We start from the raw sequence: 23,676 nt of genomic DNA, 5'->3' as shown, positions 1-23,676 counted from the left end.
TCTTGAGAGGAGGCGAAGATTCGATTCTCTTCCAAACAGCAAAATAAATAGAACCACCATCTGAAATGTGGCTGCAGTTCAGAGCCAAGAAAAAACACATGATTGTCTGGAGAATGGGGGGGGGGGCAGGATCCGCAGGCGGGGCGGGGCCTTGGGCACGGGGGGTTCAATTTGGCACATTCGAGAGCTGCCCCCCTCCCTGGCATCAACCACACAACACACAGCCTCATTCCATGGGCGTGGCCCTCCACTGGGTACTTATATTAACATCGTTTCATCACAATAAGAATGTCTAATGCCAAAATACTGTTAAGGAAGAAATAAAATAAGGAGCAACGAATTAGAAAACAATTACAAGTTATATACAGATTAAGGTCATTTCCATCAGGGAAAAGGAGCAACTGAGACTGGCCCCTGGGGAGAGTTTCAAGCCAACAGCCTCTGGGAGTTCTGGGGCCGGGTGCCTTGCAAAAGTCTGCTGGGAGTCGTGCAGCACGAAGCCACCAGCCACGCACGTCGCACCATCCTCCCGGGTATGGACGAGCACATGGCCACCGGGACAGGGAGTGTGTTTGTGGGGGGTCATCACGCGTCTCGGCCTCGATTCTGCCCTTGCAGGTGCTCGAGTCCCGGTCACACCTCGGTGGAGTCTGGGCACCTTCTGAAACATTCCTCCAAGAGTCAGCTCTGTGTGCTTCCAGGACCGGCTCACTTGGGCCCGGCCACAGAGTCAGGGCTAGAAACCGGCCGCGGTTAAGTCTCGACAGTCCAAAGAATGTTTGCGAACCAGCGTGGGTGTGTGGACTGGCTGAATTCCCCAAGCGATGCAAAAATCACTTAAAAAAAAAAAAAGAATAATAAAATGATCCTGTTGATTTTTTTTTTTTAAATACTGTCTGTTTTTTAAAACCACATGCTTAAATAGATTCTGCCGGCGTGGATCACCAAAAGGGCTCTCTCTTTCTCTCTTCTCTCCTCACTGTGTTCTGTCAAAAAATCACCAGGGCTGCTGGCTGCCTTCTTCCCAGCTTGGTGGCTGCTGGCGGTGTCAGTCCCTGGGAGGAAAATCTGTCCTCACCCGCTGTCGTGGGAGTGTCACATGGTGCTGGGCCATGGGGTAGTGGGTGGTGGGGTGTCCGGGCCGAGTTCTGGTGGGTGAGGCTGAGGCTGCTGAGGGTGGGCCAATGGGTGTGGAGCGTGGACGAGTGCAGGAGAAAGGGACGCCCCTTCCCAAGCCGGGGTGTCTGTTGGAATGTGGAACGCAGCCGGGCCGGTCAGAGATGGTTCATGGGGTTCAAGGCTCCAGACTCCGGGGTGGCGCCCGTGATGTTCAGCCATGAGTCCAGGGGGCTGTGCGAGGCAGCACGGAGGGACGCGTCCTCAGAGAGGGTCAGCATCATGGCGTACGCCTGGGGACACGGGACAGCGGTGAGCCCCCGAGGGGGACGGCACACCCCTGCACTCAACCTCCCACCTCCCGTTTCTGTGCCTGGGATGGGGGTGGCGGTCGGTGTGCACTTTGGGGCAGCTGGGCCATTGCTGCCTGGTCCCCATGAGGCAACCCTGGGGACAGACACCTGTCGGGGGGTTGGTGGTCCTGGGACAGGCTGCACTGAGAGCAGCTGCCTGGCCCCCCCAGTACCCTCCACATGCTGGGGCACACACAACGGCCTCTGTGAGCAGCTGGGCAGGGTAGGGGTGCAGGGAGGGGAGAAGGCTGCGCACCCGAGTTCACACTTCGGACAGAGTTAGTAGGAAGACACGGACACACACGCACTCAGGACACACTCAGGGGGCTGGGCAGGAGGACAGGAAGGGGCCAGAACTGGGGGTGCATCCCCCCCGGAATGGCACAGCAGGGTAGGGCAGGGCAGAGCGGCTTCTGAAAGCCCAAGGAAGGATCCTGGGTGGGCGTCACCCTGCAGGCCGGCAGGCAGGACTGGACAGGACAGAGCTCTGTGTGTGTGTGTGTGTGTGTGTGTGTGTGTGTGTGTGTATGCAGGAACTGAAGAACTGCTCATGGGCACCTCCCACTGGCCACCCGAGGCAGTGGCCGCGGCCCTGAGATGAGGGGACCGCTCCTGCTCCTCCTGCTACTGGGGCTGAGGTTTGGGGGGGCGCTGGGCCCAGCTCACACCCAGGCTGCCTGCGGCCGGCCCAGGGGGGGGCCGGTGCCCTGTGGGTGCCTTACCTGCTTCTTAGCCTGCCTGTACAGGGTCTGTTTTAGGGTCTCAGAACCTAGGGTGGCATTAAGCACCTCTTTAACTTCAAAGGCTTCCTCAGCTGCTCTGCGGAGGTCCAGCCCCTTCCCAAAAGTCCGCATCGGCTCCAAAGCTAACAGGCCGCCCGGCGACTGCTCGGCACACCTGCACCAACGACCGAGAGGCCGGGTTAGCCGCCCGGGCCGTCGGCGCCGTCTGCCTGCATGCACCAGCCACATGCACGGGGGACACGCGGGACACGCGGACACACGGACACGCGGACGGAAGCACAGAGGGGCGGGCACAGCGGGCAGGGCGAGTCGTGCAGAGCAGAGGGAGCGAAAGGCCTGGAAGGGCCGGTCCGGGAGACGGCGGTGCGGCTGACAATGGGGTGTGGGGTCCCCAGGGCTGTGTCGTCTCAGCCGGGCAGGGAGGGAGCGCAGAGCACTGAGAGCCACACACGGAGTGTCTGAGCACGCATGATGTGTGTATTTGTGTTTATGTGTGTGTATGAGGTACATGCAGTGGAGTCCAGGGCATGACTGGGGTGTGCGTGGATCTGTGGCCGGATCAGATGTGAGGTTCCTGCGTGTTTGACTATGTGATGGCATGTTTGTGGCGCACGTGGCATATGCGAATGTATGTAGTAAGTCTATGGCAGATTTTTCTATGTTTTGGCGTGTTTGAAGTATGTAGTGGTGTGTTTGTACTCTGCTCAGTATCTGGCATTGTGTGTAGTAAGCTTGTGGTGTATGTGTGTGAGGTTGTTTGGTGCGTATCTGTGGGGACATGAATGTGCTAATGGGTTGTATGTGTGATGTGCGCATGTGTGTAATTGTGTGAGTCTGGTGCCCACATGTGTTGTGCATTTCTACACATGTGCTATATGTGTGGTTCCTACATTTGCTATGAGTTTGCCATCTGTGTCTGTGGTGTGTGATGTCTATTGCTGTGTGGTACAGTTCAGTGCTAGGATGGCATGTATTGAATTGCATGCGTGGCACTTATGATGTGGTGGCGTGTGCATGCATGTGCTACATGAACGATACATGAGCGGTACCGCACATATGTTATATGTAGGACACACATGTGGTACATGTGTATAAGCACATGACACACAATCCTGCTGCACAAGAATGTGTGGTGTCCGAGTGTAATGTTGTGTTGCGATGCAGTGGGATTAGGTGCTGTACATTGCGGGATGTGCACAGACCTATGTGTGTGGTGTGTGGCCATAGGATGTGTAACACATGCGATATGTATGCATAAAACGCGCAGGATGTGAGACATGCATGGCACGCGTGCATTGTGCGCACATGCATGGCACAGAAAGCGATCAAACACATGAGGTACACATCAACAAAGATACACACGCCATATACGCGTGCACACATGGTTTGTGATGTGAGTGTGTTATACGTGGTGTTCACGGCACGCACACACGCTGACTTGTGTTATTTGCATGTGGTTGCAGTGCACAACGAGGTGTGATCTGCATGGCACGTCTAATATGTACCTGGGTAAGAGTGCAGCTATGTAGTTTGTGTGTGCCTTTATGTGATATGTGCACCCATGTGACTGATGTATGTGGGGCATCTCTGTGTGTTCTATGTGCGGTGTGTATGCATGTGTGGTATGTGGGATGAACAGTGCATTGTGTCAGTTGTTTTTGTTAGATATGCGTGCGGCGTGCTATTGTAGAATGACCACGCACATACATGTACATGGGATATGCAGCATGATACTTGTGATGAGTATGTATAGTGTGTTACATGTGGAGTGTATGTAGTGTGTGGTCTATGCCTGGTGCATGCATGAAGTACGCATGTGCGGTGCCTGTGATATATGGTGAGTATATGCTTGTGTTGTTTATGCGTGTATATGATGTACTTGTAGCGTGGTGTTTGTGTGTGAGATGTGGTATTGCTATGTGTACATATACAGACAATTTTAATATTCTCACGTGGTATGCGCATGTATATGTAAGGATATAAACACACATGTGGCATTAACATACAAGGTGCATTAGGCTGTGATGTATGGGCATGTGTGTGACACATCTGTGCACTATAGCATGTGTGTGCTGCATGTGATGTGTTGCATGATATAGATGAGTGTGGTTGCATGAGGCATGGATGCATGCATGGCATACTGTGATGCATGTGTGTTGTGTGGTGTGTGTTATACGTGCTATGCATGTTGTCCCTCTGTGGCACACATGTGAACCCGTCTCTGTGACCTGTACATAGACGCCCTGGGGTGCAAACACCTGTGGTGCCAGGCAAGTCCCCCTGATAGGAACAGGGGCCCCTGAGAACCGGGCACCCACCTTCGGGCGTGGCCGAAGCCGACGGCCAGGGTGGCTGGAGAGTCACCATCCTCATCGTCCTCGTCGTCCTCGGCAGCACCCTGGGGCCTGGGGGCGGGGGACACAGCATCTTCCTGGGACTTGCCCGCTAGGCTGTCCTCATCTTCCTCCTCCAGCTCCTCCTCCTCCTCCTCCTCCTCCTCCTCTACGTCCTCCGGCTTCCCCACCACCAGGCCCGGACACTGGGCGACACCGTCACAGTCTTGTGCCTCCGGCCTGCAAGGACATGAGGCACTGAGTCCATGTGAGAGGGCGAGGCGGGACTCCCAAGATGTGGGGACAGCACAAAGAAGCCAGAACACTCAGGAAGTACTTGGGGAGACTCGGGCAGGCTGCCGGGTGGGTCGGGATCTGGGGGGTGACGCTGCTGGCCCTGCCCATCCCCCCAGGGCCGCTCCACTCACTGCTGCATTGGACTTGGGGCTCTGCCTCTGAGGGCCGCATAGCGGGGTTCTCCCCACAGCTCCTCCCGGGGCCTGGCACCCCAGGAGCCTCCCTTGCGCGGGGGTGGGGAGATTCTGCACACAGCTGTCCCCTGAGGTCCCTAGCTCTAGACTGTAACCCTTCTTTGAATGAGTGCAGCCTTGCACACAGAGGTGGGATGGAACTTAATGTGCAATCCTGGGTGTGGTTCAGTCCGAAACACGACTCCACAGTCCATGACATAGCAGACCCAGATTCCTGCAGGGAATCGTTCTCCAGCAGAGACTAGGGGCCACACATGGTGGGAAGGGGCTGAGGGGTGAAGGGAGGGCCTGGTAGTGGAGAGGAGCCTCTGATGTCCACTGGGCTTTAAGACATGTGGAAGGGGTTTGAGAAGTGCAGGGTGGGGCCTCTGGATACGTGGGTGGGGCATAGACTCAAGTGGGTGGGGCCTTGGGCAGGTGGTAGGAGGGGACTGAGGGCAGCGGGCGGCACCAAAATAAGTCTGAGGGCCCAGAGGAGCAGCCCAAGGAGACAGAAGAGAAGCTGTGGGCATAGGGTGGGTCTTGAGGCCAGAGGGAGGGGCCAGCAGCCTGGCAGACTCAGGAAACCATATGAGATACTGGGATTCGAACCACCGTCCCTCTGTGTGCAAGGCAAACACCCTACCGCTGTGCTATCTCTCTGAGGGCCAGAGTCTAGATGGTTCTGTGGGAGCAAGATCTCAACACTCATGTCAGGGGGCCCAGTGCTCAGTCCTGGAGCCAAGTTTGAGGCTGGTTCCTACTTGGTCTCCTTCCCAGCTCTGCGGCTGCAGCTGTAGCTCCTCCAGGAATAGAAGGACCCCCCCCAGGCCACATGGTCCACCTGGGGCAGGGGTCCAAACTGCCCCCCTGAGGATAATCGAGCAGGCGTGCTCATGTTTGATCAGGCATGTGAGCAGCTGTGTGGATACATGGGTATGAGCAGGTGCAAGCAGACATGTGAATGCACATGTGAGTACATGGGTGTGAGTGAACAGATGGTGAGTGTACATGTTTGAGCATGCGTATGAACGCACAGGGCTTGGCATGTGATTTCGTCAGGCGTGAGTGCACAGGAGGTGTATGATGTTTGCATGTGTGAGGCTTGTGAGTGCACATGGTTGCAGGTGTGTGAGTACACACGCATGACCAGGCATGCGGATGCACATATGTGAATAGGCGTGAAAGTGCACTGAGCGGGTATGAGTGTAAATGTATGATGGTGTGTACATATAAGGACTCGATGTGACATGAACTCACGTGGGAATGCAAACGTATGAACACACGTGAGATCACACATGTGGATAGGTACACCAACAAAACACAACCATACATGTGAAAGCACATGTCAACAGGCAGGTCACGTGTTTGAGTGCCTGTTGTGAGGCATATCGAGAGCGGGTGTAAGTACATGCATGACGAGGCATGTGAACAGACACACAAGTGCACTGAGCAGGTGCAAGAATTCATGACAGGCACGTGAGTGCACATGTAGCAGTTGAGTATACATATGAGCGGGTGTGCAAGTGCATACATAAAAAGGTACAAGTGTGTGTTGTAGATCTATAACATACAGGCATGTACATGTACAAACATTTGTACACATTTGTGGGAGTGCACACGTATGAACAGTACACGAACGCATGTAAACAGAGGGGACTGAACGTTTATGAGCAAGCAGATTGTGTGAAAACATAGAAAAACACACGTGAAAGCGATGTGAAAGGCATACACACGTATGAAAAGGCATGCGAGTGCCTGTTGTGAGCATGGTGTCTGGGGCCAGCACCCGGGGTCAGGAGGAGAAGCCGGGCCAAACTCTGGACCACGGCTGGCTGCAGCCGGAGGTGGGCCGGACCGTTGGAGCTCTGGGGTGGCAAGGCAGGGCAGAGCCGGGTCGGGCCAGGCCGGGCCTCACCGCTGCTCCGTGGGTGCTGCCGCAGGGTCGGCGTCGTTGTTGGCGATGAAGTTGCGGATCTCGGAGAAGTAGGCGTCCTCCTTCTCGTCCAGCAGTGCGTGGGTGTCCGGCTCGGAGGTGGGGGACGAGGCGCCGGTGCCCAGGTGGTTGGCGAGGACACCGGCGTGCTGGGTCACTGCGGGGAGGGCAGGGAGGGTGTCAGGCGGGTGTGGCGCCCGGCCCCCACGACCCCCCCTCCCCATCCTGCCGTGACCGGCACCTGGCGCGTGCTCGTGCTCGTGCTTCTTGAGGTGGCGGTCCAGGTTGGTCTGCTGCCCGAAGCAGCGGTTGCACAGGTGGCACTTGAAGGGCTTCTCCTTGTTGTGGATGTTGCGGACGTGCCGCTGCAGGTTGGACGAAATGCTGAAGGACCGGTCGCAGTACTTGCACCTGCGGCGGGACAAGGAGGCGGGGAGCGGCTGTGGTGCGGGCCAGCCCTCGGAAAGCAGCTGACTGGTTCCCCAGGTCACGGGCTGTGTGCGGGGACAGGGACCCTGGTCTCGGAGTCAGGAGTCGCTGGGACGCCTCTCACTGGTCGGCCACATGCTCCCCGCAGCCTGCAGCACCACCGCTAGCTCCCCCCTGCGCCCCACCCTCCTCACACAGCCTCTTGCCCATCTGCAAACTCCCAATGTGGAGAAGCAAACTCCCAGGGGCTTCTCCTTGACTGTCTGAGGAGCTTGGGGGCCCTTGGCTGCTTTTTTGCCCGCAGAGCCCCCCACTATTCTCAAGTGGGGAAAGCAGAAGGCTCTGCCCTGTTCCCATGGGGGCTTGGAGGGGTGCAGCTGTGGGAAAGGGTTGGGCTGGCCGCTCACTCTGGAATTGGGGGGATGCTCTCCCATTTTATATCATCGCCATGGGAGGAGGGAGGACCTAGTGATGCCTGAGAGCAAAGGCTGGGTGCAGAATCAGGGCATGGTGGGGATCACAGAGCCCATCTCTTGGTGGTCACATGTGAGTGAGGTTGGAGAGTCCACATGGATTGTCAGAGCAGCCATGTGGGGTACCCTGGGGGCTCAATGCATGTGATCATAGGTGTCCACTACATGCACTATGTCAGCATGTATGCCCATGTCAGAGCATGTGCTGTGTGCTCTCACCCCTCCTCTGGGCCATGTGAATCTTGGGCAGTCTGGGCACTGTCCTGTCCACTACACAGAGCAGAGAGTACTCAGGTGGGGCAGCCAGAACATAGGGAACCAGGCGAGGGCCAGGTAGTGGCTCTGAGAAGTATCTGCCAATTTGGGCACCCCTGCCCCCCACGGACACTCAGAGGCCAACCCCCTTATGGGAAGCATCGGGAATTCCATAGCTGTGCTGGAGTCTCTGGGATCACCAGAACAGTTTTATGGAACTGTGGGGAAGGGATGCTCCACAGCAGCCTCCCAGCCTGTTATGAGGGTTGGCAAGGTCCCCAGAGAGCAGGGCAGGGGTCCCCCCGCATGTCCCACAGCACCGGATCTGCAGAGACAGCCCCGCCCCAGGATCTTGGGGGGAGCTGTGGTTTCTGTGAGCAAAACAACTACACTTGGGATCCACAATGAGGATCTAGAATTGGGATCAACTCAGGAGATCCATTCAGTGGGGGCCACAAACAGCATCCACACACATGTGACCTGCACAGAACACCCACACATGCGATCCACAGAGCACCCACATACAGTGGAGGCCAGTGGAGCCACACACAGTGAGGCTTTTGGCACGGGGATAGGGCCGAGACCTGTCTCTGGCGTCTCTCTGAGCCTCAGGCCGCATTCCCCTACTCCTGCTACCTTGGGGTCGCACAGGCCTTGAGAAGAGAGGGAGAGGTGTGGGGAGCAGGCGGGGACCCTGAACTGTGGGGGCGAGCCTAGCGCCCTTTGTGGCTGCTCTGCAGGACCCAGCCTCCCGTCCCCACCAGGACCACCTGGGTCCTCCCAAACTGCTCTGGGGTCCACTTTTGGGTGCTCTGAAGCACCCCATGTTTTTATCAGCAGCGCCCACACAGGGGCCTGTGCAGTGGGGGACGTTCCCAGGCACCCCTGAGCTGTACCTGTAGGGCTGCTCTCCGGTGTGCGTCCGCAGGTGCCTGGTGAGGTTGGCCGACCTGGGGAAGATCTTGCCACAGTACCTGGCGTGGGCAGGGCGGGAGGGCGGCTGCGTCACCCGGTGGATCCTGCCGGCTCAGCAGGGCATGCACCCCAGGGAACTGGGGGAACTGGCAGCGCCCACCATCCCATCCCAATGGTCTCGTCCTGCCCCTTCACCAGTCCCGCCCTTGCCTTGGGGTGCGGCTCACCTGCACGTGTAGCGCTCCTTGCCCTTCCTGAGGATGGGGTCAGAGAGCGTGGGGGGCGGGGAGCGGAAGCCGAAGGGGTGGTGGGACAGGGACTGCAGGGAGCTGCCGGCGTCCTTGAGTGCCGCGAAACTCTCCAGCTTTTCCGTCATGGTCTCCATGGCCGACATCTGTGGGGAGCCCACCTGAGGGTCTGCCTAGAGGCGGCAGCCCAGCCCACGCTGCATCTCCCTGGGGGCCTGTACTGTCCACTCCCCGTGGCTCAGGGCCGGGGTTTCTCTTTGCAAAGGAGTCCCATCTCTGGACTCTTTCTGACTCTGCCTTGTCCTGGCCTCCTGGACCTAGCTGTGTGGGGCTGGCCGGGGGTGGGGGGAGGCATGGCAGGACCACCCCCCACCAGAAGCAGAGGGCCTGCAGAGGGGCCTTGGGAGTGAGAGGCTGGTGTCTTGGGGCTGAAGGGGGAAGGCCTAGGCCCCACTGGCCTGTGACACTGGTGTGGGGAGGGCATGGGGTCCCTGAGCCCCTGCCCTGTGAACAGTCTCCACTGCCCCGCAGCAGGAGAGCACGGCACGCACTGGCCACTGCACCGGCCACTGCACCCAAAGAGAGCTGGGCAAAGGAAGGAAGGGAGGAGAGAAGGAAGGAGAGAGGAAGGAAGGGAGGAGAGGGGAGGAAGCAAGGGAGGAGGAAGAGGAGGAAGGAGAGGAGGGAGGGGAGGATGTAGGGGAAGGGAGGATTAAATAGAGGAGGGGAGAGGTGGAGAGGGGAGGAGGGGGAAGAGGGAGGAGAGGAAAGAGAGGAAGGAGAGGAGCAAGGAAAGGAGAGATGGGAGGAGGCTCCCCCTGGCTCCTGCTTGGGCTTACACACTCCAGGCAATGGGGCCTCAAGCCCTGCCCAGCAAGATGGCTGGCACTGGGCAGACCCTGTCAGTGGGGTGCTGGGTCTGGCTGCCGTGGGGGGGCAGCTTTCGGCCTCTGTTGGGGGTGACCTGGCTTGGGGCTCCATATCCTCCCCTGGGGGCTCAGCCTGGTGGCCCTTCCTCACTGTTGCACAGGCTCATTCCCCCTCACCCCAGCCCCATCAGCCCCCGAACCCCCCCCCCCGCCCACCCCTGCCTGGGCTCAGAACCCCTCCCAGTGGGCACCGTGGGTGTGGGTGAGGACAAAGGGCAGTCAGTGACTTGGAACAAAAGCAGGATGTGGGGGCAGCCAGACACGGAAGGGACAATGTGGGCGCGAGTCTGTGAACCCCGTGGGGGCGGGAGAACAATGTGCGGGGAGGGGGGTCTCCACCACCCCATCCTCCATTCTGGTCCTTCCGGAGCCCCAGACCATAGCCACTCCAATCCCACAGTGCCCTTCCGTGACCTGGCCTGGCCCCACTGGATGTCATAGCGGGGTCTCACCTGGGGGTGCAGCAGGAGGGGGCCAGGCCGCAGGTACTTCTCCTTGAGGGCGCCCACGGGGTCGGCCACCTTGCGCTTCTCCACCCTGCTGGACGGCAAGACACGGGTTACGTACCCCGGCCGCGTCCTCCCAGCTCAGCATGCCGAGCTCAGAATCTTCCCTCACACCCCAGCTCACCCATGGCTAGCAGGGACCTCCATAGCCCAGCCCCTGTACCCCAGCCTGGAGCCTTCGGGGGTCCCTGTCCTGGGGGAGACAGGAGGCAAATGGGGACTTCCAGCTCTGGACCATTCCGGAACTTCCCTGGGACCGGGACTTGTGACTCCCAGGATGAGGGGTCGCCCCCGGGAGACGGTGTGATGAAGGCTGGTTTCCTGGATCCTGGGTGTCCTCCCCGGGGTGGGAAGAGGGGACTTTTCCTGAGGAGCCAGGGACCCCCCCATAAGGGTTGTGGGAGTAGCTGGTTGGGGAGGGGGACTGGGACCACCTCTGATTTTGGGGCACACGTGATGCCAGACCCTAAGTGGTGTCATGGGCTTGGGGAGGGTCTCCCAAACCTGTCTGGGGCAGATAGCGAGGGGCTTAGCAGGACAATCGCCTGGACCCCAGTGCTGGGAGACCCCTTAGACCTGCCCCCAGAGGGTCCTGGCGGGAGGCTTGCACTGGCCCTGCTTTTGCACTTCCCTGGAAAGGCCAAACTGGAAGGAGACAGGATGATGGGCACAGGAAACCGTGCATGGGGACCCTGGGTCTGTGGGTTAGTTCTGGGGCTCAACTGATCACCCCTTCTCATGCCCCTCCCCAAGGCCCAGCGAGGCCTGTTTGCTGCTTTATGGGGTTTGGACACTCCGGGTGGTGCAGAGAGCCATTTTGGAGGCGTGGAGTGGACAGAGTCAGCAACTAGCAGCTAGCAGGGTACAAGGTCGCTTCATGTCTGGGGTCAGGCGGCTCAGACCTTGCCCTCATCAGGGCTCTGGAACATTGGGGCCTGCTGCTTGCTGGCTCTCCACACTAGGGCTCCATGGGCCTATACCCCAGCTCCTCCAGCCCCTGCTGGAACCCAGGGTTGGGGTGACCTTAGCGGGGCTCAGGAGGGCCCAGTGTGTCACGTCACAGTTCTGAACCTCTCAGCCACGTTCTGAGCCTCCCCTAGCTGGGTCTAGGAGCTCAATGGGACACGGGTCTCTCTGTGTGGGTCCCACAGGTCAGTGACAGGGACTCCCACAGAACAAGTCTGGTGTGGGACACTGACCCGCTGCTAAGCTGTCCTGTGCATATGGGGGATCTGAGGGGAACCAGCCTCCCTCCGTTTCCCGGCCCCAGCCATGCCGAGGTGCGCCAGTACCTGTAAATGGGATCCATGAAGAAGGGGGACGGCTTGGCATAGTGCAGCGATGGCTGTGCGGGCAGCTGGCCCAGGCACATGGCGGGCAGGCCCTCGCCTGCCCCTGGCCGGCGATCCCCATAGACGTGGTTCTTGCGGGGTGTGCGCCCCCCTCCGTCCTGGCTGGCCCGGGCCCGGCTGCCCACGCTCAGGTCCAGCGGCTGCTCCTCGGGGGCTGCGGGGGTGGCTGGGCCCCTGGGTGCCGCGGGGACCAGCTTGGCGTCTTTGGGCTTGGTGGTGAGGTCGAAGGGGGACTCGGTGCTGGGACCGCCCGCCTTGAGGGGGTCTCGGGGGGACTTGGGCTCAGCCTTGACCAGCAGGTTGTGGGCGAGGGTGCGGTCCGAGAAGGGGCAGAGGCCAGGGGGGAAGCTGGGCAGCAGCTGGAAGGGGAAGACGGGGCGGTAGGGCAGCGCCCCCAGTTTCTCGGGCACACCCATGAGGCCCGGCCCGAAGTACTTCTCGGCAATGGAGGCGATGGCCTTGATGGAGTCGCCCGCCGCGCCCGCCGCGCCCAGGAGCTGCTCATCGGGCGGCGGGAAGAAGGCAGCGGCCGCGTGCTGGGAATAGAAGACAGGCACATCCCCCGCCGTGCTGCCGGGGGTCCCCGGGGGCGCCACGCCGCCCCCCAGCTCCGCCTTGCCCTCGGCGGCCCGGCTCTGCGCCTTGGCTCTGTCCCGGTCGCTGTCCGCGTCGCTGTCCAGGTCGGAGCCCGACCCGGAGCTGGTGTCCAGGTCGGTGCCCGTCGTGGTGTTGAGGTCCTCGAAGTCGCTGCCATCTGAGAGGTCGCTGCCCCGGGCCTGCAGCTTCTCCGAGAACGTGTCCTCCAGGCCACCCTCAAACTTGTCCTCGGGCCCCGCCGCCCCCGGGGTGCCCTGGCCGTGTCCCACGGCCGAGACCAGAGGCAGGGCCGGGTGGCCCAGGGGGCTGGGGAGCTTGGCGTCCTGGGTGTGGGTCAGGGGGCTCTTGAGCAGCGGCGTGGGTGGCAGCAGCGGCGGCCGGGGGTACAGGGACGGGGGGAAGAGGCCGGGGTAGCCGGGCGTGAGCGCCGGGTAGGAGGGGGGTGCGGTGGAGAAGGGCAGCCCGCCGGGGTGCGGCCGCGTGGGGAAGTACTCGCCGAAGCCGAGGCCTGCGTGGTTGAGGCTGGGCTGAGGCTTGGCCTTGTCCAGCAGGGGGCTGGGGGTCAAGGGCAGGCCGGGGCCGAAGAGGCCGCCGGGCGCGTAGTGGCTCTTGCCCTCGCAGAAGCGCCGGTGCTTGTTGAGGGAGGAGGTGGTGCTGAACATCTGGCCGCAGTCCTTGCACTTGATCTGCGTGCGGCAGTCGGCGTGCATGCGCTTGTGCCGGCACAGGTTCGAGAACTGCGTGTAGGACTTGTGGCAGACTTCACCTGAGGGCGGGCGGCAGGGCGGTGAGTGCCAAGCGCAGGGCCTTGGTGTATGTGCGTGTCCATGTATCTGTGTTGATATGTGCGTGTGTATTTCCACGCACCTGTCTCTGTGAGCATCTTCATGTAGATGTGTGTTCATGGCCGTGTGTCCATGATTGTGTGCGCATATCTGTGCATGTCCACATGTGTATTCTGTGACTGTGGTCATGTGTGCATGACGGTGCATGTGCATTTTATGTGTGGATGTCTCCATGAGCATATTCATGTGTGTATATATTATGTATGTCTGCGTGTATTTGTGCACCTGCTTGTACACGTAATGTGTACATATCAGTGTGTATGATCAGGTGTAATGTCTCTGTGCATGTCCATGTGTGTCCCATGTACATGTCTGTCCATGCATGTTTGTGTGCACACCCAAGCATACACATGGGCACATGGGTGTCCCCATGTGTACATGTATTCATTTGTGCATGACAGTGTGTACATGCCCACGTACACATCTATTTGTGTACGCATGCATACCGCCCACGAGCACACATGTCCACTTGTGCATGCCTGGTGTCCACACTGTATTGCTCAGATCCCCCCTATCCCGAGCCGTGTCGGCAGATGAGAGGAACCAGCCCCAGTTGACTGTGGCTCAGTCCAAAGGGGCCCCGACGTCCCAGCATGCCCGTGACCGAAGCATGCAGGGACAATTCCCCTGGGACTTGGGGTCCTCGATGGTGGCCCTAGGCTGTGTTTACGGATGGCCGGAAGCACAGACTCCCCCAGATCTATGCAGGAGAACAGGGCAGAGTCCGGTTACTCCTGTGCCAGCAGAGGGCAGTGCAGGCGAGCCGGCCGTGGCAGGCAGCAGGCAGAGCAGGTCCCTGTGGCCTGTGGGCTGGGTCGTGGCTCCCACTGTCCCTTTCGCCCACTTTTTCTGCTCAGGAAGGGACAGCATGGTGACGCTTTCGCTCACACACACCTGGGCCTCTGCAGGGGGAACTCTGGTCTGCACTGCCCGGCAGAACCATGTGCCCCCACTGGCCCCAGATCTGGGCTCTCAATCACAATGTCTATTTATATCTAGGCTGCTCGCTCCAGCCCTTCTGCCCTTTTTGGGAGGCTCCTGGGGGTACAGAACCCCTGAGGGACCTGCTAGAAATACTCCAGTACCGCCCAGCTGGGCTTGGCCTTCATGCTCCAATTCCTGTCACGACAGGGCTCTGGATGCCTGCAGCACACCCCTCAGTCGACGCCCAGCATCACCAGCCCCTCGCATCACCGACGCCCCTCCTCCGGGGCCAAGCTGCCCCATAGGGAGGGGCATGCCGGGCTGCTCATCCTGGTCAGCAGCTCCTAAGCTCGTGAGGTGGGGTGCACCCCAGGATCACACACACAGACACACAGACACACACCCGAGACAGGGGAGTGAGAGCCCAAAGAGCCTGTCTGCTGGGTGTCCAAGTCTCCATGACAACCACATGACACACACTGACACACAACACAAAGCCCACAGCTCACACAGACATGCGACACAATGCAGCCACACAGCATCTACACAGCACAATACAACCACACAACAATACACAGGCACACAATGCAATGCAACCACAGAAACACATACTACGGGCACACAACATACAGGTCACATGGTGCAAACACGCAGCTGCATACCGCAATGCACACACCTCACCATATGCATGCACGCCACGCATCCCACAATGCGTACAGGCACACAGCCACACATGCATGCATCATACACCCCACAGTGCACGTTTTCACACACACCCACATGAACGGCCCTGAACACACATACAGCCCTGCACAGAGGCATGCAGCTGCGTTCACGTGTGAGCTTCCAGTGCTCCCCGTGCCATGGGCAGAGGAGGCATAAGCAGGAGCAGAACTTGGGTGAGTGGGCATAGATGCAGCATCTGGGTGCCCAGAACTGGCCTTTTTCTCAAGGACCCCAAAGTGGCAGAACTGGGAAGCACATGCCCCACTGCTCCCTTGATCTCTCTCCTTTTGAAAGGCCCCATGCCATCTGCCCAAGAATTGGGTGTCTCTGGCAGCTGGTAGAGGCCAAGGTGAGCCAGAGCACAGTGCGGGTGGCTGACACTATGAGAGCTATGCCCTCTCCCCAGGCTGTGCCTCCTGCTCAAGGTCAGGAAGTGGGGTCCCTAATGCACCAATGAGCGAAGCCTGTCAGGGTGGCCAGGGTGGCTGTAGGCTAGACCTCTCGAGGGACAGTTCAAAGCCTGGGGTGCCCAATGGGCTGGTCAGCAGGACAGTACCCAGCACTGTTCCCGCATGATGGAGGTCCCCGGGGGTGCCCAGTGTGAGACCCCCAGTGACAATCCCACACAATTCCAAATGCATTCTTATTCTAGAATTTGGGGTTCAAGTATGGGGAGGGTGGTGGCCCTGGGCTGCAGCATTGGTGTTGGGCCACTCTGTAACCTCTGGGTGCAGGACTAGTACCATCTTGTCCGCTTACTGCAATCTTTAGTGAGCGGTAACTCAGCAAAGTGTGTGTGTGTGTGTGTGTGTGTGTGTGTGAGAGAGAGAGAGAGAGAGAGAGAGGGAGAGAGAGAGAGAGAGAGAGAGAGAGAGAGAGAGAGAGAGAGAGAGAGAGAGAGAGAGAGAGAGATGGGGGAATCAAGAGCAATGAATCAGTGCAAAGATTGCATGACTCAGCACTAAGTTGGGGCAATGACTCAGAAGATTTGGTGTGAATGACTCAGCACTGAGCTGGTGTGATGGCTCAACAACGTGCTGTTGTGATGTCTGAGCACTGAGCTGGTGTGAGTAGCTCAGCACAGAGCTGACATGATGACTCAGCACAGAGCTGGTGTGAATGACTCAGCACTGAGCTAATGATGACTTAGCAGAATCGGGGCGAATGACCAAGCTGATGTGATGACTCAGCAGAATTGGTGTGATTGACTCAGCACTTAGCTAGTTGGTGTGAATGACTCAGCGCTGAGCCGGTGTGATGACTCAGTGCTAGCTGGTGATGACTCAGCTGAACTGGTATGAATGACTCAGCAATGAGCTGATGGTGACTCAGCAGAACTGGTGGGCATGACTGATCTGATGGGATGACTCAGTAGAATTGGTGTGATGACTCAGCGCTTAGCTGATGGTGACTCAGCAGTGGCAGGCAGAGGCAGTGCAGTAGTTTCTGGGTGTGCCAAGTGAGGAGGTTGGGGGGCGCTCCTGCACTCTGTCCTCTGGCTCTCCCCTACCACTCCCCTCAGCCCGCGGGATCCTGGCGGGGCAGGCGGGCGGAGTGCCAGCCATGCTCTGGGCACTCACATATGAAAGGCTTCACGGTGCTGTGGATGTGCTTGTGCTGCTTCAGGCCGGAGGACGTGGCGAAGGTTTTCCCACAGTCGGGGCAGGCGTGTGCCCGCGCGCCCACGTGCTGGGACCGGATGTGCCGCTGCAAGTTACTGGGGTCCGTGAAGACCTGGGGAGACAAAGACGGACCCATAGGTGCCCCTGCTATAGGCCCGCCTGCCCCTACCAGCCCCACAGGGAGGGGTAGCCCGGTCTCTGGGTGCCTGTGGCTCTGCCCAACAGGGCTGTCACCTGCCTGGACCACCTGGTCCCTCCCACACCTCACCTGGCGACCGAGGGGGTGGGGTGGGGTACAGGGACAGGGGGGGGGACCTGGAATGGGGTTGAGTGGCAAAGAATGGGGGACAAAGTGATGGGGGGCAGGGTGATGGGGTGCAGGGTTACAGGGTATAGAGTGATGGGGACAGGGTGATGATGGACATAGTGTGACAGTGTGTTGGGTGATGGGTTACAGGCTGGGGCCGCACCTTGACACAGTTCTCGCACTCGAAGCGCTTGCCGCTGTCGTGGGACATCTGGTGGCGGATGAGGTTGGATTTCCAGTTGAAGGCCTTGGGGCACTGGTCGCACTTGTACTCCCGCTCCTCTGTGTGGACGACCATGTGCTGCTCTAGGCTGAGCGCAGAGTGGGGGGTCACTTGGATGCACCATGCTGTGGAGCCCCACTCTGACTGCCAGCAGCAGGGCCAGAGTCCTCTATGATGGGCCCACCACCACCTTCCCTGCAAGGCCAACCTTGGTCGGACCCAGGGCCACAGGGAAAAGGTTGAGAAAGTTCCTGTGCTGCAGGACCCTGGGGGTGAGGGTGGGTGAAGCCCAGGTGGGTCGACAGGAGGGGCACAGTTGAGCGCTGTTACTCTCATCATCTGGGGGACCCTAGAACCCCAGCCAATGGGGCTGGTTAATCTTCCCGTTCGGCAGGAACGGGTCCCAGGGCTCATTACAGACCCAGCCAGCTGTCAGCATGGGGTGGGAGGGAGGGCCAGCTCCGTTTTAATTGTGATTTATGTGTTTATGGAAGAGCCAGGCCCCCGAGAATGCTCCCGTACCCCAAATGCTTGTGGGTACCGTCACTTGTTCAGTTGGGGGCAGGCGACTCACTGCACCCATGTCTGTCTTAGGGTTCTGTGTGTGTGTGTGTGTGTGGGTTCAGGGCTCAGACTGGCTTCTCCCAGCATCTTTAGCTCATTCTCAGCTCCCGTTGTGGTTTCTGGGAAGTGATGCTTGGTGTGAGGATGGCCCTCCTGAACCCCAGAGTAGTTGCACCTGCCCTGGCTCTGGTCAGGCACGTTCTCTTGTCCCACCAGCCTGGCCTGCGGGTCTCCAGCCGTGGGTCCCACCCCAGCCAGTGTGTGGCTGCTGTTCCCAAGGCCAGATAGGTGGTGGCCCAGTTCATGGGCAGTGCCCACCCCGGCCTGTCTCGGGGTCCCCCGGGGTGCACCTGTACTTGTTGGGGAACAGCCGTTCGCAGTCTTTGCACTCGTGGGGCTGCCCGTCGCCTGGGGCCGCCCCCAGGCGGTCGGGCTGCAGCCTCGGGCCCAGGCCCGGGAAGAGCGTGGAGCCCACCCCGCACGCCAACTTCTGGTGGCGTCGCAGGTCCAGCTTGGCGGGAAACAGCTCGTCACAGGCGTCGCATCGGAACGTGGGGGCCTCTGCGAGAGATGCGGGGGAGGAGGGTGGGTGGGCGCTTCCCTGCAGAGCTCTGAGGGGGTCTCGGGACAAGACGCTTATCCCCACCACGCCATGGGGGGAAAAGGGGGCAAAGGGTGGGAGCACTGTCCACAGAGCCAGGCTGGAGCTGTTGGTGCCTGGGCCCCTCTGATGGGGCCCTCTGCCCGCCTAAGAGTGGACACTCCCTCCCAGGGCTGGAATGCACCCCACTGAGCTAATGCCAGAGACGTGTGAGCACTGGAGCATGAGTACAACACATGTGGAGGTGTTGGGTCAGTGTGCCCAGATGTGTCATGAGCTCTGCACATGTAGATCAGTGGTGTCCTGTCACTGTGCCCACACAGGTATGTGCCCACATGGATAGTGTGACCTGCCCCTTGTGTGACTGTGTCTCTCTGCCTGTGCATGAGCCACGGCGTTGCTGTTCCATGTTGGTGTGTACAGCCCCAAGGTCAGTTTCCTGTGAACATGGTGGCACGTGTGGTCTCAGGCCTGCATCCGTGTTTCTGTCTATTGTGTTTGATTTATGCTCACATGTTTGTGATATTTATATTTATATGCCTGTGTCTAATATTTATGTTCACATGTCTGTGTGATGTTCATGCTTACTGTGTATAATTTTCACGTTCTTTTGTTTGCTAGTCATTCATGTGTGTGATCTTCATGTGTGTGATTCCATACACAGTGTGTCTATAAAATCATGTTCATGGAAACGAAGATCTTTGGTCCACATGTGTTGTGTATGTCAATATTTTAGGGGATTATTATGTTACTGACCCTACCCTGATTGGTGATTGTGCCCTACCCTAGGGTGTGACCTGGCATTCTGCCCCCACCCTAGGGTGGTACCTGATTCTGCTTCCACCATTGGTATCTGATCCCACCATTGGGTGGTACCTGATTCTGGGGGATAAAAACAAGGGTCTGTGGAAGGCGAGGGGCTTTTGGCAGGAACAGATGCTGAGGCTTTGGACTTCAGTCTTGTCCACCGAATAAAGCTAATATTTCCACAAGCCTGACTGCGAGCTGTTTACCTGCCGCTTCATCTCAGAACCGTCGGCTAGACAGGGTGGCAGACGCGCGCTTCGAGCTGAAGGGGAAAGACCTCATCCTCCATCCCTCCATCAGTCACCCTCTTCAGGGGCTGATTTGCAACACACATGTACCTGATTTTCATGTCTGTACATGCATGTGAGAGATCTTCATGTTCACGTGTGTGATTTTCATGGGATTTTTTGTGGACATGCACACTAGTGAAGAGCATGTTCTGTGTATGCACAGTGGGACATGTGTTATGTGGGTGCTTTCAGTGTGAGGGTAAGTTGTACGTGTCATTGTGAATGACAAAACCCTCCTGGTATTTCAAGCCTCCAGAGCCTGGCCCTGGGGTTTGGACTCACTTGTGAGGGACCAAACTACACCAGGTAAAAACCAGGTCTGGCGAACATCATGATGCCAGATGGGATCTGGGATCTGGGCAGTGCTTGGTCCTGCACCGGCTAACTCTGCTTACTTTGAGCACAAAAATCCGAGTTTCTGTTCTCCCCAGCATCCTTGTGTGCGAATGTCGGTGTGGTCTTGTGCCAACGGCTATGTGTCTCTGTGTGAGTATGTGCTCGTGTGTGCGTCAATGTGTGTCTTTGTGTGACCAAGCCTGTGTGAGCATATACAGGTGTGTTATTTCTGTGTAAATATGTATAGACATGTGTGATTTCTATAAAACATGTATAGATGTGTGTGGTTTCTGTGTGAATCGTGTAATGTGTACAAATGTGTATGTTTGTATGTGAACGTGTGCGATTGATTCTATAGGAAGGCGTGTGAATATCTGGTTGTATGTGAATTTATGTATACTCACACGTGCAGGTGTACTTGTGTGTACATGTGAATACATACATGTGCATGTATGTTCAGGTAAATGTGTGTATGGACGGGCTGAGCACTGACTGAAGAGTCCTCACTAGCAGGGGAACTATACAGAGTGTGGGAACTCTGGTGGCATGGAGGATTCCTGGGTGCTGGTGTCCCCCATGGGAAAGGGCCCCATACTGGCAGTGGTCCCCACGTCCTGGACTCCAGGGCCACCCAAAGGGACACCTCCATGTAGGTGCTCTGACCTGATCCGGCCCTCACCCGCTGCTCCCAAATCTACTTCCCATCTCGTTTGCACAGCAAGACTGGGACAGGGCGCAGGGAGGAGGGTTGATGGGTAAAGGGTGGTGGAAAGAGGGATGCAGGAGCGGGGGCAGAGCCCCCCAAGGGTATGGCCTGAGTTTATTCCCGGGGAGCCTGGTGGGGTGTAGGGGTGTGGAAACCTAACCCATACATGTACTGCCAGGCCCCCGGGCAGGCTCAGAACTCCCTGAGATGTGAGCCTCACCCTGCTTTCCTCACTGCTCAAGAGGCCTGCATGGGTGACCCCTGCCTGTCTCTGCCTCCACAGACACGCTAAGCCACTCGTTTCTGTCCTTCCCATCAGAGACAGCACTGGGAGGATCAGAGAACACAGGCTTACAAATTTCTGAAGGGGACCCCAACACAGAGCCAGTCAGCTCTGGACTGCAGGTGTGGCCCCGGAAAACAAGGGAAACGGGAGGAGATGGAGCTGTAGTGATGGGGTCTCATCTTGTGCTGGGGTTTCTGGGGGCTGAGGGGACCCTGGGATGGATGGACAGACCCAGGAGGCTGTTGAGTACATGGACTCCGGAGCCCCGACTTCAAACCCTGGGGGGCTTTGGGTCTTACAAAGGTGCCGGGGCTCTGCCCTGTTGAGATGGGGGTCTCCTGGGACCAGCCCTAGCACCAGCTGCAGCACAAGACTGTGAATCCTCCCAAACCTGCTGCTCGGGGCATCAGTGGGTGGTCATGGGATGGAAGGGGGATGCCCATCCGCCATGCTGGCTGGGGCCTCTGTACTGCCATCTCCTGCCATGTTTAGCGATCAAGGCCATGCTTCAGCCAGGCTGGGACAGAGGAGTTTCTGGGATCATCATCTTAAGTGAGCAGCGTTCTTGCTTTTTCTTTTTCTGGGCTCAGAATCCAAGTGTGCGTGTGGGGGCAGAACTGAACTCGACAGGAGAAGGGGTGTGGGTATCAATGCAAGTCTGTATTATGGTACAGAGAATCACCTCCAAAGGCTTGAGGGATCTTTGGGAGTCTAAAGCCCTGAGTAAGAAAGGTATGAACCCCCAAACTTTGGGACCTGCTCCCTGTCCTCGAACCCAGAGACCCCATAGCACTTCCTTTGTTTTTGGTTTTTGAGTCATACCCGGGAGTGCTCAGGAGTTACTCCTGGCTCTATGCTCAGAAATCACCCCTGGCAGGCACAGGGGACCATATGGGATGCCAGGATTCGAACCACCGTCCTTCTGCATGAAAGGCAAACGCCTTACCTCCATGCTATCTTTTCAGCCCCAGCACTTCCTTTCTGTCCCCGAGGCTGACAGTGGGAGAGGCCAGTGTCCTCAAGCCCTGACCCCGACAGGACAGACTGAATGGGGACCCCAGACATGGCTCCCTGGGCAAGCTTGCGGTATGGGTTCCCCCAAGTGTGCACTGACAGGGGGACATGTCCTGGGGTACTCTTCAGAGAGACAAGAGGGAGGAGCATCCAGGCTGTGGGCACTTCTGGACAAGACCAGAGGCCAGGCTCAGACCCGTTTCCCTCTGCTTCTCAGCCTGTTTTGGGATGTGGGGTGGGTGCATGGTACAACCATCCAAGCCTCCCCAAGATGGGTCTTCCCTATGGGGCCACCCAGCATGGGGTCCTGGGGGCACCAGACTGAGCGAGGTGCAGAGTCAGAGGCGTACTGGGGCCTCTGACTCAGGGAGGGTTCCTGGAGGCAGGGTGGGAGGAAGGCATGGCCCTTCTGATCTCAGCTCAGAAAAGGTGGAAGTCAGTCCTGATACAGTATAGGAGGGACCCCAGGCCCTGGGACTACCCGTAGGTACCCACCTGGCCTCCAGCCTGATAGTGGGAGGTGGGTCCCCACAGATGACCCTCAGGGAGCCTGGCTTGAGACCACACCCCAAAAGCATGCCCGTGGGGTCTCTGCCCTGAGACACTGCTTGCTTCAGACAAGACCTAAGCTGGGGAGGGGCAGATCTTTAGTCACACCCCCCCAAATGTGAGCATCACCCCCAGACAATGACCAGCACCCCAGGTCACCCCCTGATGCCCAGTGGGGTGTGTGGGTGCACGTGCCCAGAGGGAGAAAGTCTGAGCCTGCTGGGAGCAAGGGGGGCCAAGGGAGGCCTTACCATCCGGGCTGGGGGGCACAGCACCTAGGGCGCAGACACTGTCCTTCCACAGTGTACCAGCAGCTCTTCCCCGGGCCCGATGTCCTTGATGACTTTGTAGTAGATCTGGGGGTGCAGAGAGAAAGGAAGCTTGCAGGGATCCCTATGGGTGCCCTCTCTGGCCTGGGCCCATCCAGGTCGACCCCTATCCCTGTGTAGAGCTGAGTAGGGGCACCTGAGGTCCCACTGGGGATCCAGAAATCCTGCTGTGCATATCTGAGGGTCTGGGGGCTTCGTCTGAGGACCCTCGAGAGGTGCCATCACTGAGTGAGGTACCACCTGCAGGGGTGGGGTTGGCGGGGGTCCGAGGGCCCCGAATAAGGGGCAAGCTGGCTGGGAGGCCCGAGCCAAGGCTGGAGACCTGACATGGGCAGCCACGTCTACACAGGCCTGACCCACAGCTGTTCTGCACCCGTCCAGCTGGTGCCAATGCTGAGGGGTCCCAGGGACAGGACATGGCTGGGGACTTGGGCTTGGGGTCTTTCCTCCCTGAAAACCTCCAGAAGCTGCACATCCATCTGTCACTCGACCACCCTCCCTGCTCAACACCAGCTATGGATCTTCCCAGCATGTCCAACTCAGACCCACATGGGACACAGATGGTCCTGAAGCTCCGGGAGGGGACAGGGACAAGGACAGGGGCCGCCACTCGACTCCTGGACAGCCTGGTGTGCAGCCGAGCCCTGCAGCCACACGAACGCCGCAGCGGGTGCCGGCACCCCAACCTCACCACCTTCATAACCGTCCCCGAAACATCTGAGGTGCCGCCGCATTCCCAAAGGGAGCCCACAGCTCACGCCCCTGGCATGGCTGTGCAGGGGGTGCGTGGACATTCTGTGGCGATCTCTCATGCAGGGAGGGGTGCTCAGGAGAGGCTAGCCCGCCCCCACCCTGGGTCCCCCTGACCCAGGAGCCTCAGGAGCAGTGACAG

General features: G+C 58.7%; 2 protein-coding genes across 2 annotated transcripts in view; one reads left to right on the top strand and one right to left on the bottom strand.

The window, feature by feature from the left end:
- CEP104 (centrosomal protein 104) overlaps positions 1-23,676 on the top strand; it is a 223,291-nt gene that overhangs the window by 173,995 nt on the left and 25,620 nt on the right. The gene's annotated exons all lie outside the window — the stretch shown is intronic.
- LOC126010954 (histone-lysine N-methyltransferase PRDM16-like) lies at positions 883-23,202 on the bottom strand. Its single transcript, XM_049774562.1, has 14 exons — positions 23,022-23,202; positions 22,707-22,811; positions 18,217-18,427; positions 17,243-17,390; positions 16,731-16,884; positions 11,999-13,421; positions 10,653-10,737; positions 9,251-9,417; positions 9,005-9,082; positions 7,193-7,362; positions 6,934-7,108; positions 4,531-4,785; positions 2,258-2,366; positions 883-1,409 (listed from the first exon to the last, which is right to left on the bottom strand). Exons 1-14 carry the CDS (start codon positions 23,200-23,202, stop codon positions 1,275-1,277), a joined length of 3,396 nt encoding a protein of 1,131 aa, XP_049630519.1. The 3' UTR covers positions 883-1,274.

Source organism: Suncus etruscus, chromosome 6 (genome assembly GCF_024139225.1).
Source record: "Suncus etruscus isolate mSunEtr1 chromosome 6, mSunEtr1.pri.cur, whole genome shotgun sequence".
Lineage (NCBI taxonomy): Eukaryota > Metazoa > Chordata > Mammalia > Eulipotyphla > Soricidae > Suncus > Suncus etruscus.
The sequence above is the reverse complement of the archived record's forward strand: the minus strand, read 5'-3'. Positions and strand labels throughout refer to the sequence as shown.

Excerpts from the sequence above, each read along its gene's own strand:
- LOC126010954 (XM_049774562.1), bottom strand. The coding sequence starts at position 23,202 with ATGTCCTGTCCCTGGGACCCCTCAGCATTGGCACCAGCTGGACGGGTG. Across the intron at positions 7,363-9,004 it reads ACCGGAGAGCAGCCCTACAG|GTGCAAGTACTGCGACCGGT; the intron begins GTACAGCTCAGG and ends GTCCCGCCGCAG. Across the intron at positions 7,109-7,192 it reads CGAGCACGAGCACGCGCCAG|TGACCCAGCACGCCGGTGTC; the intron begins GTGCCGGTCACG and ends CCCTCCCCGCAG.